This window comes from Phalacrocorax aristotelis, chromosome 5 (assembly GCF_949628215.1).
Source record: "Phalacrocorax aristotelis chromosome 5, bGulAri2.1, whole genome shotgun sequence".
In the NCBI taxonomy this organism is placed as follows: domain Eukaryota; kingdom Metazoa; phylum Chordata; class Aves; order Suliformes; family Phalacrocoracidae; genus Phalacrocorax; species Phalacrocorax aristotelis.
This window is the reverse complement of record NC_134280.1, coordinates 14669533-14680596: the sequence shown is the minus strand read 5'-3', so window position 1 is coordinate 14680596 and position 11064 is coordinate 14669533. Positions and strand designations below refer to the sequence as shown.

The following is an 11064-nucleotide window of genomic DNA, read 5'->3' as shown; positions in this document are numbered from 1 at the left end:
ATACACTAACTTCTACCGAAAACCAGCAGTTCCCAGATAAATATGCTAATTAACGTTTAATAAGTCTTGTTTTAGTCTTAAGTAAAATTTCATTCTACTATGTGAAAAAATGCTGTTATGCATATTTTGTGGATATATTTAATTTCAGTTGACAAATAGTTGTCTAGGTACAGACTTGAAAATATATAGTTTACTTGTGGATCTTAATTGTTTAATTGCAAAATAAAGATGTGCTTTAGTAATTTAAAGTTTAAATTTTTTTTGCGATTTTTCTTGCTGGTGTACACACGGTTTTGCTGTGCGACTTTCATTACGCTTCTGATGCCAAATAACGTTCAGCTTGTGTTTTACTTTATGACATTGTATGCCATAAATACACCTCTATGGATTGAGCACTAGAAGAGGATTGTAAATTATCAGGAATTAAACTGCTTGGCTACATAAACAGCATGACAGTACCAGGCAGATTTTTTTTTTTTTTACCTGAAAATATGTACTGCAGTGATTGCTCTAATGGAAGAATAACTCTTTATCTTTTATACAGTGAGTGTTTTGGAGAGAGTGTTCAATAGAGATGATAATGCCCTCAGTTCTGTGATTGAGACTGAGGCATGCTGATGTGAAGAACAAAAATGCCAGATGGAAATTGCGATGAAATACTTGCTGCCGAGAAGTGAGGAGATGTTCAGAGCAAAAGTAGGAAAAGATGACGAAAGGATTTAGGAGGCAAGACAATCTCAGGAGGGGTAGTGTGTCTAAGAGAGGGACACCCATATGTTCTTAATTTGATTAAGTTAGGACTTTAAAGCGAGGACAAGGTGCCTGGATTTGAAGTACAAAAAGATAAACTACTGGGAAAGTGTTCAAGGAAAGAAACAGAAGTGAGAGGAGATATGAAGTAGGAAGAGATTTGCTCAAACTGGAAGAGAAAGACCAGGATAGAAGGCAAGTCACAGATAACCACAGTTGCATGTGCATATACTTGGACTGTATCTGAGTAGCAAATAGTGAGGGAGGAGTAGACTGCCGTTGCATAAAGGGCAGCAGGAGGCTGGTGTGAAGTAGGAAGAGCAAAAATGAGCAAAAACGTTCGTGTCACTGAGGCTACGGAAAGGAAGCTGGGAATAATGGAGGTTTTGGTGGTGACAAGGGAGCTTGTGAAACAGCGAAAAGAAGCTCAGTTTGAGGACATAGTTGAAGATGGGCAGAAAATTTAGGGACAGCCTCTGAGAATCAGGTGATGTTCTTCTCCAGAATGCTTTGTCCAATAGGAGGAAGTGTAGAGTGTAGAGGTGTACACCGGCAATAGGAGGTGTAGAATTGCTGGCAAGGGGGCTACCATTTATGTGATGGAGATCTCCGCTAAAAATTAAGCATCATTGTTCAAATGATCAGTTAATTGATCTGCCCTGAGAATTCATCAGATACCTGAAAACCTCCAAGATAAATTATTTTCTTTCCTCTTTAAATATAGTAAGATTTTTTGTCTGTCTTCTGGGTACCGGGAGCAAGCATAGTCCCTGCTCCCCTGATAAAAAGTATCTAAATACCCCTCTCTGTTTTGTGATTTGTGCTCCTGAGTAAATAACCAGGCATGAACCTGAATCTTGCCTTTCCCATGAGCTTGCCATGCTCCTCCTGCTTGTGGCAGGAGGATTGCTCTGTTGTCAACACAGGCGTACTAAAATAACTGACATTTAACATTAAAATCAGCCTGTTGCTCAGTCAGCAAATACTGGGGAATTACCTGGGACCTTTTTTTTTTTTTTGCCATTTCAGTGAATGACATCAAGATAAGTCGATGCATATTTGGGTGCTGGAACTGATTTTGCCACGGCTGTGTACTGTCGGGAATTTCACTATGCCATTCGCTCCATGTTGCAGGAGAGTGACCGGTTATCTCAGACCGGATTTCATAGCTGAGGGTGGGAAATGGTGCATGATTGTTAGCAAAAGCGGTCCCAGTAACAAGCGAAAGTCTCTGCTTTCCCAGACTGTTACGTGGACTGGATTCCCAGTTACCCTGGGGTTTTGAAGCAGCCTGGAGCTCACCTACCCAGAGCTGTCTCTCTGTTAGCCAGTGCTATACTTTGCAAGCAGAGTTTAAATTGCTGTCTTTCTGTTGCTTTTCCTGAGGTTTTCTATTTGGAGTTCTCCAATGGTAGCTTGAACACAAATACTTATGTACTCAAAAATAGGGTGAAGTGCAGCCCTTTGTAATTGCTGTGGCGGATGGCGGTGGGCAGGGCTTTCCCCTTAGGCTGGAGTCAGAAGCGAGAAAAATTATGGAAGTATAGATCACGGGGACAAACCGGCCTTGTACTTCCTGAGGACGTTACATTCAGTGTATAAATACTAACGGTTAGTTTGTGGATGGTTCTGCTTTATTTAATGCAGTGCTTCAGCGATCCTTTCCGGCAGTGTTTAAAGAGACAATTTTCTTCTAAACTCAATGGTTTAAGAGCGCATTTGCCGAGGATTCTCGTTAGTTCCGGCCAGCGGCGGGCTTGTGAGAATTCTGGCTGAACAGCCGAGGGAAGCTTCCGCTACCCGCTAGCAAAAATTCCAGAAATTTTGCTAAACTTGAAAGCCGTCCCGAAGGTGCAAAGCCAAGGGCCGCTTCCTTAGGGGGCTTCCTGGACCGCCCTTGTTCTACCACGCGGCCGCCGCCCCTCGCACCCCCTGGTGAAGGGGGTTCCTGGCCGCGGGGCTCTTCGTCGCGGGGTGGGGGGAGGGGGGGCGCTGCCCGTCGGCGCGCGCTGCCCGCCGCTCCCCTCCCGGAGCAGCACGTGGGCCCCGCCGCCGCCCTTCGCCGGGCGAAACCACCTGGCTCGGGGCGGGGGCGCCCCGGCTCCGCCCCTTTAAAGGGGAGGCGGCACCACCGCGAACGGCCGCGCTCTCCTTACCGCCCGCCTGCCGCCGTCCCTCCGCGCCGCCCCCCTCCGCCGTCCCCACCGAGCGGGCAGAGCGGCCGCGGCAGCCGCCAGGTGAGTGAGCCTGGCCGGGAGGAAATGGCGGGCGAGTCGTCGCCCGTTTAAGGGCCTCCCACGTCGCTCCGCCATGTTCGGAGGCCCGCCCCCTCTCGGGGCTCCCTCCCCGCCGCCCCCCGCCCGCCCCCCAGGGCCTTGAGGAGCCGCCGCGGGGACGCGCTCCCGCCGGCCCCGGCTCCACCGCTCCCACCGCACGGGCAGCGGGGCCGCCCGCCCGCCAGGTGAGCGCCGCGGGGAGCCCACCGCCACCTCCGCCCGTGCCTGGGCGGCCGCGACCCCTGAGGCGAGGCCGCCGGGGAGGCGGGGCTGGAGCGGGGCCGCGGGCTGGGGCTGAGGTGGGCGCCGGTCTCGGGGCTTGTGTAAGGGGGGGGGGAGGGGCGGGGGGAGGCCGCGGGCGGCCGGCGTGGCTGGGGGAGGGAGGGGGTTTGAGCGGGCCGGGGGCCGTTCCGGGCTGGGGCAGCGCCGCCTCTCGGGGCCCTCTCTGGGCGAAGCGGCCGGGCTCGGGGCTGACTCCCCGCCGGGCTCCGGCCACTTGCCGGGCCGGGGGGCGGGAGGCGCCGGCGCGGTGCGGGTGAGCGGCCGGAGGTCGGCGGGGAGCCGCCGGGCCCAGAAGGCGCTCGCCCGTCGGTGCAAAGCCTCGCCCTGAGCGGCTCGGCGCCGAGGTGCCCCGCGTGGGAGCGAAGTCCTGGGGCGGGAAGGGTCGTGTACAACGTTATTCTGTGGGAGAGGTGGGAGCGCGTCGGTCAAGACAGTACCTGGTGGTGGGCAGTGCTTAGCTGCTTTCCAGCCTTGAGAGAGCATCGCCGTCTCGTTGAAGAGCGCAGTAGCGTTTGTATTAATAAAGGGTTAAAGTTGATTGCATGAGGTCTACACGACTGCTGTTTTTTCCCCTAACGTACTTCCAGATTGTCCCCAAAATCACTGCAACTAACGCCAAAGGTTTCAGCCGGCTTTTTTTTCAAAGTAACCAGAGACTTTGGGTGTTTAAATCCAAAGAATTGAAGCATCTATTTGAATCTTTAATGGTTCTTTATCAAAATCTGGCATTTTCTAAGAACTTTAAATCCAGGCTATGTTTTCTTCTTTCCTGTGGAAAAACGAACGTTGACATGTTCTTTTTCTGTCTAGGATTTTATAGCAAAGATGCTGAGCTTTTTCCGCCGAACCCTTGGGCGGCGGTCTATGCGTAAGCATGCGGAGAAGGAACGGCTAAGAGAGGCCCAAAGAGCTTCAACCCACATCCCGGCAGCTGGGGATGCGAAATCCATCATTACTTGCCGAGTAGCGCTGCTGGATGGAACAGATGTCAGCGTGGACTTACCGGTACGAGTGATGCAAGTTTGTTTTTTAAATACTGTTGGCTTGTGTCAGTCTGATTTTGCTCTTTGCTGTTTACAAGTTAAGTGAAGGCACATCTATTTATTGTGGCAGCCACTAAGTTACCGGTCATAAAGAGGTACTGAAGGAATAGTTACCTTTATTATTCACTGAAACTAGGGAGTGTTTTGTTAGATGTCATTGTGCCTTATACATTGAACGCTTTCTAGCGTGTTAATGTAATTGTTGTGCTAAGGCTTAGGTTAGAGAGGGTAACATTTTGGATGAATTGGATTTTCTTTTCAGTGAGCTGTGTATACATCTTGAGAAGGAACATGAATCTCTTAGTGTAATTATGTTGAAGAGGAGGAACGAGCAGAAGTACTAGCAGTAATACCTGTGTGGGTTTTGTTTGTTTTGATTTTGTGTCAGAGATGGATACAGTTTTTTTTAATGCTAACTTGAGGGGGGAGGGAAAGAGAAGGATTCTACTTCCTTTCCCTCCTCAGGGCAGATTATATAGCAGGAGTTGTTTCATAGCATAGTGCTTCGTTGGGAGTAAGGTGTTAGCCACTGGTTTACATTTCTAAAGCTTCCTTAATATGCACGTGTCTGTTCTGCTCTGCTTAATTATATACCTGGTTTTGGCCAACAGGATGAACAGTAGCAATAGAAGTGACATGCTCTGCTTTTCCATGACCATGTGCTTTAGTTTTAGTGACTTGTTTTGAGCTCATATAGCTGAGTTAGGAAACTGGGTCTCTGAGACCTTCTGACTAGTTCCATAGGATTTTGGCTGCAGTAACAGTTGTACTGACATTGGAGCTGCTGGCTAGGAAAAGTGTGCGGAGCAGGTGTTCTCAGAATGGCTTTTCTTTCCTCCCTTTCTTATTTTAAGCACAATTCTAGAGCATTTATAACATTAGGTAGTCTGAGGAAGACTCAGCTTGTTAGAGTATTGAGCAGTGTTGCTGAGGTGAGAGGAAATAACTCCTGCGATATCCAGAACCCCGAGTAATCTAGAGTTAAACAGTGAGGTGTCTTTATTTGTGAAATAACTATACAGATGGGCATTTATAGAGGGCAGTAAAACTAATTTGTACATCTCTGAAACAATGTAATGAACATATCCCAGTGCTGCTTAGTGCCTAGGATGTTTGATTTGAAGCCAGGAATGCCCACAAACACTTTATAGCAAGAGTTACACTTTAAAAAGTACTCAAGTTTAAATTGGTGTCTCCACATAACCAGAGCAGTAATCTTTGGAGCTGGAGTTGGCTCTGTAGGCAAATTCCTGGCGCCTCTAACAACATTTCTAAGGCTTTGAGGAGCATAAATTGAACCTGAAGAGGTGTCACGACCTGCCATCTGGACTGTAAAACTTAGAATAGGGTGCAGAAGTAACTATTTATTTCTACAGGAAACTTTTTTCACTCTTGCTTTTTTTCTTTATAAGCCAACATAAAGCCTTGTCTATGAACAGCTAAGTTATGAGTAACAGTAAACAAATATGCTAAATCAGCATAGCTAGATGCAGTAATTACAGTGCCTCATTGGTGGCTGACATGTACCAGTTCCTTTGGTGATTAAAATACAATAAATTAGAATTAGATTAAATGTCTCAATTTAAACTCCTGCATGTGTTTGTTCTTGTGTCTCCGCTTGCATCATTCATATTTTGGGGTTGACTCTTAAAGAAGAAAGAAAAAGATGGGGAGGTGGGATGAAGTGGAGGGTACAAAATCCTGGCAAAACAACATGGCTTTCTAAAATCTAAAGCTGAATTAGAAATACATTTATGTATATAGAGAAAGATTTTCTTTTTTTCTTTCCAAAAACTTTCCTTGAGAATCGTCGTCGTCTTTGAGCTAACGCCTTTTCCAGGACTGGTTTTGTTACTTTGGCAGTAGATTTGGTTTGAAATCAACTCTTGTTATCTCAAAGAGTGCCCTCGGGTCTGCCAGTTTAGTTGTGCAGGGTCCCATTGTCTACCTAAGTTCTATGACATTGTTTTATTAAAAAAAAAAAAAAACCGACAAAGTGTTTCTTAAGATTGAATCACTTAGCAAACAGGTTAGTTCACAGCCAGAGAAAGAGTTGCCTTGGCAGCAATGAATGCCGTACCTTTTTTAATCCGTAAGTACTTACAGTGACATAAGTTGTTGCTGCCACAGGAAAAAAAGATTTTGCTTTCATTATTGCATTTGTCTTTTTTTTTTTTTTTTTTTGCATACCCCTTGGCAGAAGAAACATTTTTTTGGCAGCCAGGCTGTAAGCTAAGTCAGGAAAATGCTGTGGCTGAAAATAATTGGTATCATTTTATGTTAGTTTCCAGCTGGAGCGATTCTGCAATCTGGTTCCCCATGTGCCTCCCCAAATGTGGTGAAGAAACATTGAGAGGCAGCATCAGGCTTATGCTTGCTTAATATGCTTGTTGAGCTATACCCATACAGTGAATTTCTTGCTGAAAGAAGAGTATTCTGGAGTTATGGTCATTCATATACTTGAATCTGAGATTGCTGAATTTTTGTTTAAGTTAAAAAAAAGAGGAAAAAAGAAACACCACTACAGGGAACAGTATCATGTAAGCCAAATATGTTTCAGAGTCTTTTTATGCAGCAAAGGCTGATGTTTTTATGAACATTGACAATGAGACAGAAGGGACGTGTTGTAAATGATGCAGTTGAGATTAACTTATTAAACACAGAGCCAGGATTTGAGCAGTAACTCTGCTTTTTGTCCACTGATCTTATCTATGGTGTCTGTCAAGCCACTTAATCTGTCTCCTTTTCTATTTCTTCTGTTGGTTTTCATTACAAAATTGCCTGACTTGAACCGTTCAGCAATGCTACAGTCCTATGCAGTACGCACATTGGATTGTTTTTAAAAATCTACTTATTTTGTAGCCGTGTCAATGACTACAGATAGCAGTGTTATGTGTATATTTACTGACACTTTGGTGTGTTGAGAATGGGAGGCATGAAGTTTGTGTGAGTTACCAGAGTTCTTTTGGGGCAGATTGAAAAGTGTGGGGTTTTTCTCCCCACCTCCATCTCGGATTCTGAAGTTGTGTTTTGACCTGGTAGTTTTCCTTGTCTATTACCACTTTTTTGAAGCTTTGTCCAAATGCATTCAGTGATTTTGACAGACTTATTATGTGCTTAGATACTGAGAAGCTTATTATTGTTTTTTTAATCTATGAAAAGTTTTTTATAGAATATATGGTGTCTGTTAACTCTGCTGCTGTTGATGTTGTTTGTCAGACACATTTTTTTCTGATAACCTACCTCAGGTTCAACTTTGGACAGAAGTCTGGTTGTGCTTTTTTTTTCTTGTTGTTTAAGATCCATGGGTGGAGTGTTTGCTTAATGGTATGAGTGGTGAGAGGGCAAGAACTCTGTCCTGCTGACATCCCCGTATTACTTTTAATCCTGTTCCCATGTGAAACTAAACTCCATCTTCCCTCACTTCACCTCTGGAACTTCCAAAAGCCATGAACAAACCCAGTTTAGTACCTGAAGACTCCATGAGCTCAGCCATACCAGTCTGGGCTTCCAAGGGAACCTCTCAACAGCTGGAATGCTGGCTCTTCTGGTGGTCATGGTTCCTGGGGAGAGACAGGTTAGGAAGGGGGAGGGCATCATAACCGGTTTTCCTTGAAAAGTGTTTTTAACTAAAGTCACCAACAGCTTATGAAATAACATGTGAACAAAAATGTTTGCCAGGAACTTCAAATAAAGTGCTGGTTTGAGTACTGGCTGCTCCAGAGGATTTTAAAATTAAAAGGTCTAAAAATTGAGCATTTGTTGTAGCGATGGTCAGTTCTATGCTATTCAGAGTCATAACTGGGAGAAGGAAAAGATAACCTAGATAAAGGGGGAAAATGGTACGATAAATAATGTAAATTAAATTACAGGGATACAATTGGAATATGCATGGGGTTTTTTTTAAAATTTGTGGATAGGTTTCTGGGGGGGAACAAGGTCAGCCTTACAATAGCAACAATAGTAAGTATGGGGTCTTACAGAAGCAGCACTGTACTTTGGGGAAGCAAAAGGTGTTTTGGTAAACAAAAACCTGACTCTGCTTAACCCACAATTTGCATAATCTTCTCATGGATAATAGAACATTCATTGTATTCCAACTTCTGTACGTGCAACCTAAGCTTTAGGCAAAAGCTTCCTGGTGGTATAAGGTGAAAGACACAAATTACAAGAATGGATGCTCTCTGAGAGGTTCTTAATCTTAGAATATTCCTTACTCATGCATGCATGAAATTTAATATGGTGACTGCAAAATGAGATGGTTTTGTCCGTATTATAATGAAGTATCATTAAAACAAGGTCTTATATAAACCAGTCCAAGAGCTCTATGGAATACCAGGAGTTAGCTAATCTGTTTACAGTTTTGGAGTAATACTTACAAAATGAGATAAGAAGGACTGTATTTGTAGTGGTTATTTTAAATAAAGCTAAGAAATCTATCTGGAATGCCAAAAATGCTGCTTGCAAACTGTTAACAGGTGCTGATGGCTTTTTGTGTGGAGGGAAATGATCTGTATTGATCTGACTACACGGTTGGAGATGTGTTGTGATAGTTATTTTGACTCAGTAATCCACTTTTTTGTTTTTTACAAGCTTGTAGAATATTTGTGGCTACTTGCTGAATATTTGTAGCTGTAAAAATGAAAATCAGGATGCTGTCTGTGGCACAAATGCTGATTAAGAAGAAAAATAATGCTAAAAATGTTAGAAAATCAGTCTGAATAAAATGAGTAATCTTAGTGTTCAAGGCTGGCTTTTAAATTTTCAAACTAAAGCTCAGCTGACAAAAGTAATGAGTAAACAAACGCTTGTGTGTGTTTATTAAGACTATGAAGTTTTAGATTAAACTTTTTTCCCATGTGGTCTTTGGCCTAAACTATTGAAATGCTTTTGACTATTTGGTTAAACTGCTGAAAGACCTTTAGGGGACTGAAACTGGAAAAATCAATCCTGAGCTGTGTGTTACAAAGCGGAGGTGCTGTCTGTGTGGTGGAAGGGGATCCAGCCGTGGTGTGGGTTGATCCAGTGCTTCCTGGGATGCCAAATTTAAATGCGTATTGAGATTGAATGCGAGACATCTATAGTACATGATGAGCCGTTTCAGCAGCAGAATCGCAGGCTGCCTATACGGAGTCGTGCTGGGAGTCCAGTCGTTTTGGGTTAATGGTAGGTGAGCATTTCAGGCTTGCTGCGGTGCAGGATGCCCTGACGCAGTTGGAAAGGGAGGAAGGGAGCAGCTGGAAGCGAGCTACAGCTGTTATCAGAGTAATTTGTTTGGCCTGGAGTGTGCTGCCGAGTGTTTCTGGGGATGGTGCTGCGGGCTGGTTTAGTTGCCCAAAGGTTTAGCATTCCTAACTCGCAGCATAACAGTGAATTTTGTCTGAAGCTCTGCTTTCCCACTGAACTGCCCCTGTAAAGAGCTCAGTCAAAGACTGAGACTCTCATATGCTTTTAACCAGACCGCTCCTGAGAAACCTGCAGGTGGAACACCAAATAAAACACCAAATGTTTGAGAATATACTGGGGGGAGGTATTTAATCTCTAAATCTTAATGCTGGATAAGCAATTTGTCTATATTCTGGATCAGAAAGAACACTGGGGGAGAGATTCAGAAATGGATTAAGCCAAATGTGTAACTAGAAGATACAAACTTTCTAGGAGAGGAAAAATGAGACACTTCTGGCAAAACAAACTGATGGGTATGAATGTTTTAAATCTTTATCTTTTTATGTATAGGGTAAACAAGCCTGAGCACAGCACATTAAAATCCTTCTGTATTTTATTCTAATAAACATAGTTATAATGGATATTGAAATAAATTATTTGCAAAGATTTTTGGGAGAAGCCTTTTTCTTTCTCCAGAAATCAACAGAACAAAATGTTTAATCCCAAATGCTTACCCTTGTATAAAGCCTGCAGGGCTTTTTTACTCAGTACAAGAATATATGGTACATGTTGTCAAAGTCTGGGGTAAACCAGAGAGAGAAGCAGAACTGGTGATTTGCTGCAAGTGGCACCTTTAGATGGAGGAGAAAACTGAGGGTTTGGAAAAGTTATCTGAAAGACTGATGCTTGGAGTTTGAGGAGAGGAGCAACTCCATTTGTAGGTCAGTACTTAAAGCCATAAGATCAGGGTGATGCAAAAAATGAATCAATACTTCTAACACTGCCTTTGTAAAGATAAGGGGGTTTGACCCTCCAATTCTGCAGCAAACCTTAATGGTGTTAGCTATAGATAGGGTTTCATGATATTCAGATGAAACCTTTCTCCTTTAAAGATCATTGTTGGAGCTTTCTCATGGCTTATTTTTTTAAAACATGTCGTTTGGGAGAAGGGGGATTAACTTCATTAAAAAAAGTGGACAGGCTGATCCGCTGCTCCTGCACTGCCACAGTCTGCAGACACGCATGGGTGACATCCTAGCAACTGGGTAGCTGTAAATCCTGAATAGGGGTCCCTAGCTTCTCTGGGGGGTAGATGGGGTCTTTCTATGGAAACAGGTATGGGTATGAATGGTGACATTCCCAATGAGTTGACAAAAACCAGGAAGGGAGGGTTTTTCCCTTCAGTAGCTGCTGAAGCCAACAGCTACTGTTAGTTATTGCTAATAAGCAAGATTAACATAATCACACAGAATCACAGAAACACAGGTTGGATGGGAACTCAGGGATCATCTAGTCCAACCTTTCTGGGAAGAGCACAGTCTAGACAA

General features: G+C 44.1%; 1 protein-coding gene across 11 annotated transcripts in view; it reads left to right on the top strand.

The window, feature by feature from the left end:
* Positions 1–11064, top strand: part of PTPN4 (protein tyrosine phosphatase non-receptor type 4) — a 175299-nt gene that overhangs the window by 116118 nt on the left and 48117 nt on the right. For 4 of the 11 annotated variants that reach the window (XM_075093072.1, XM_075093071.1, XM_075093073.1 and 1 more), the window contains exon 27: positions 4119–4313. In XM_075093072.1, the coding sequence (XP_074949173.1) occupies positions 4119–4313 (195 nt within the window). Of the gene's footprint in view, positions 1–2860; positions 3212–3263; positions 3326–3539; positions 3653–4118; positions 4314–11064 lie in introns of those variants that run through there. The other 7 variants (XM_075093077.1, XM_075093076.1, XM_075093081.1 and 4 more) reach the window with 7 other exon arrangements.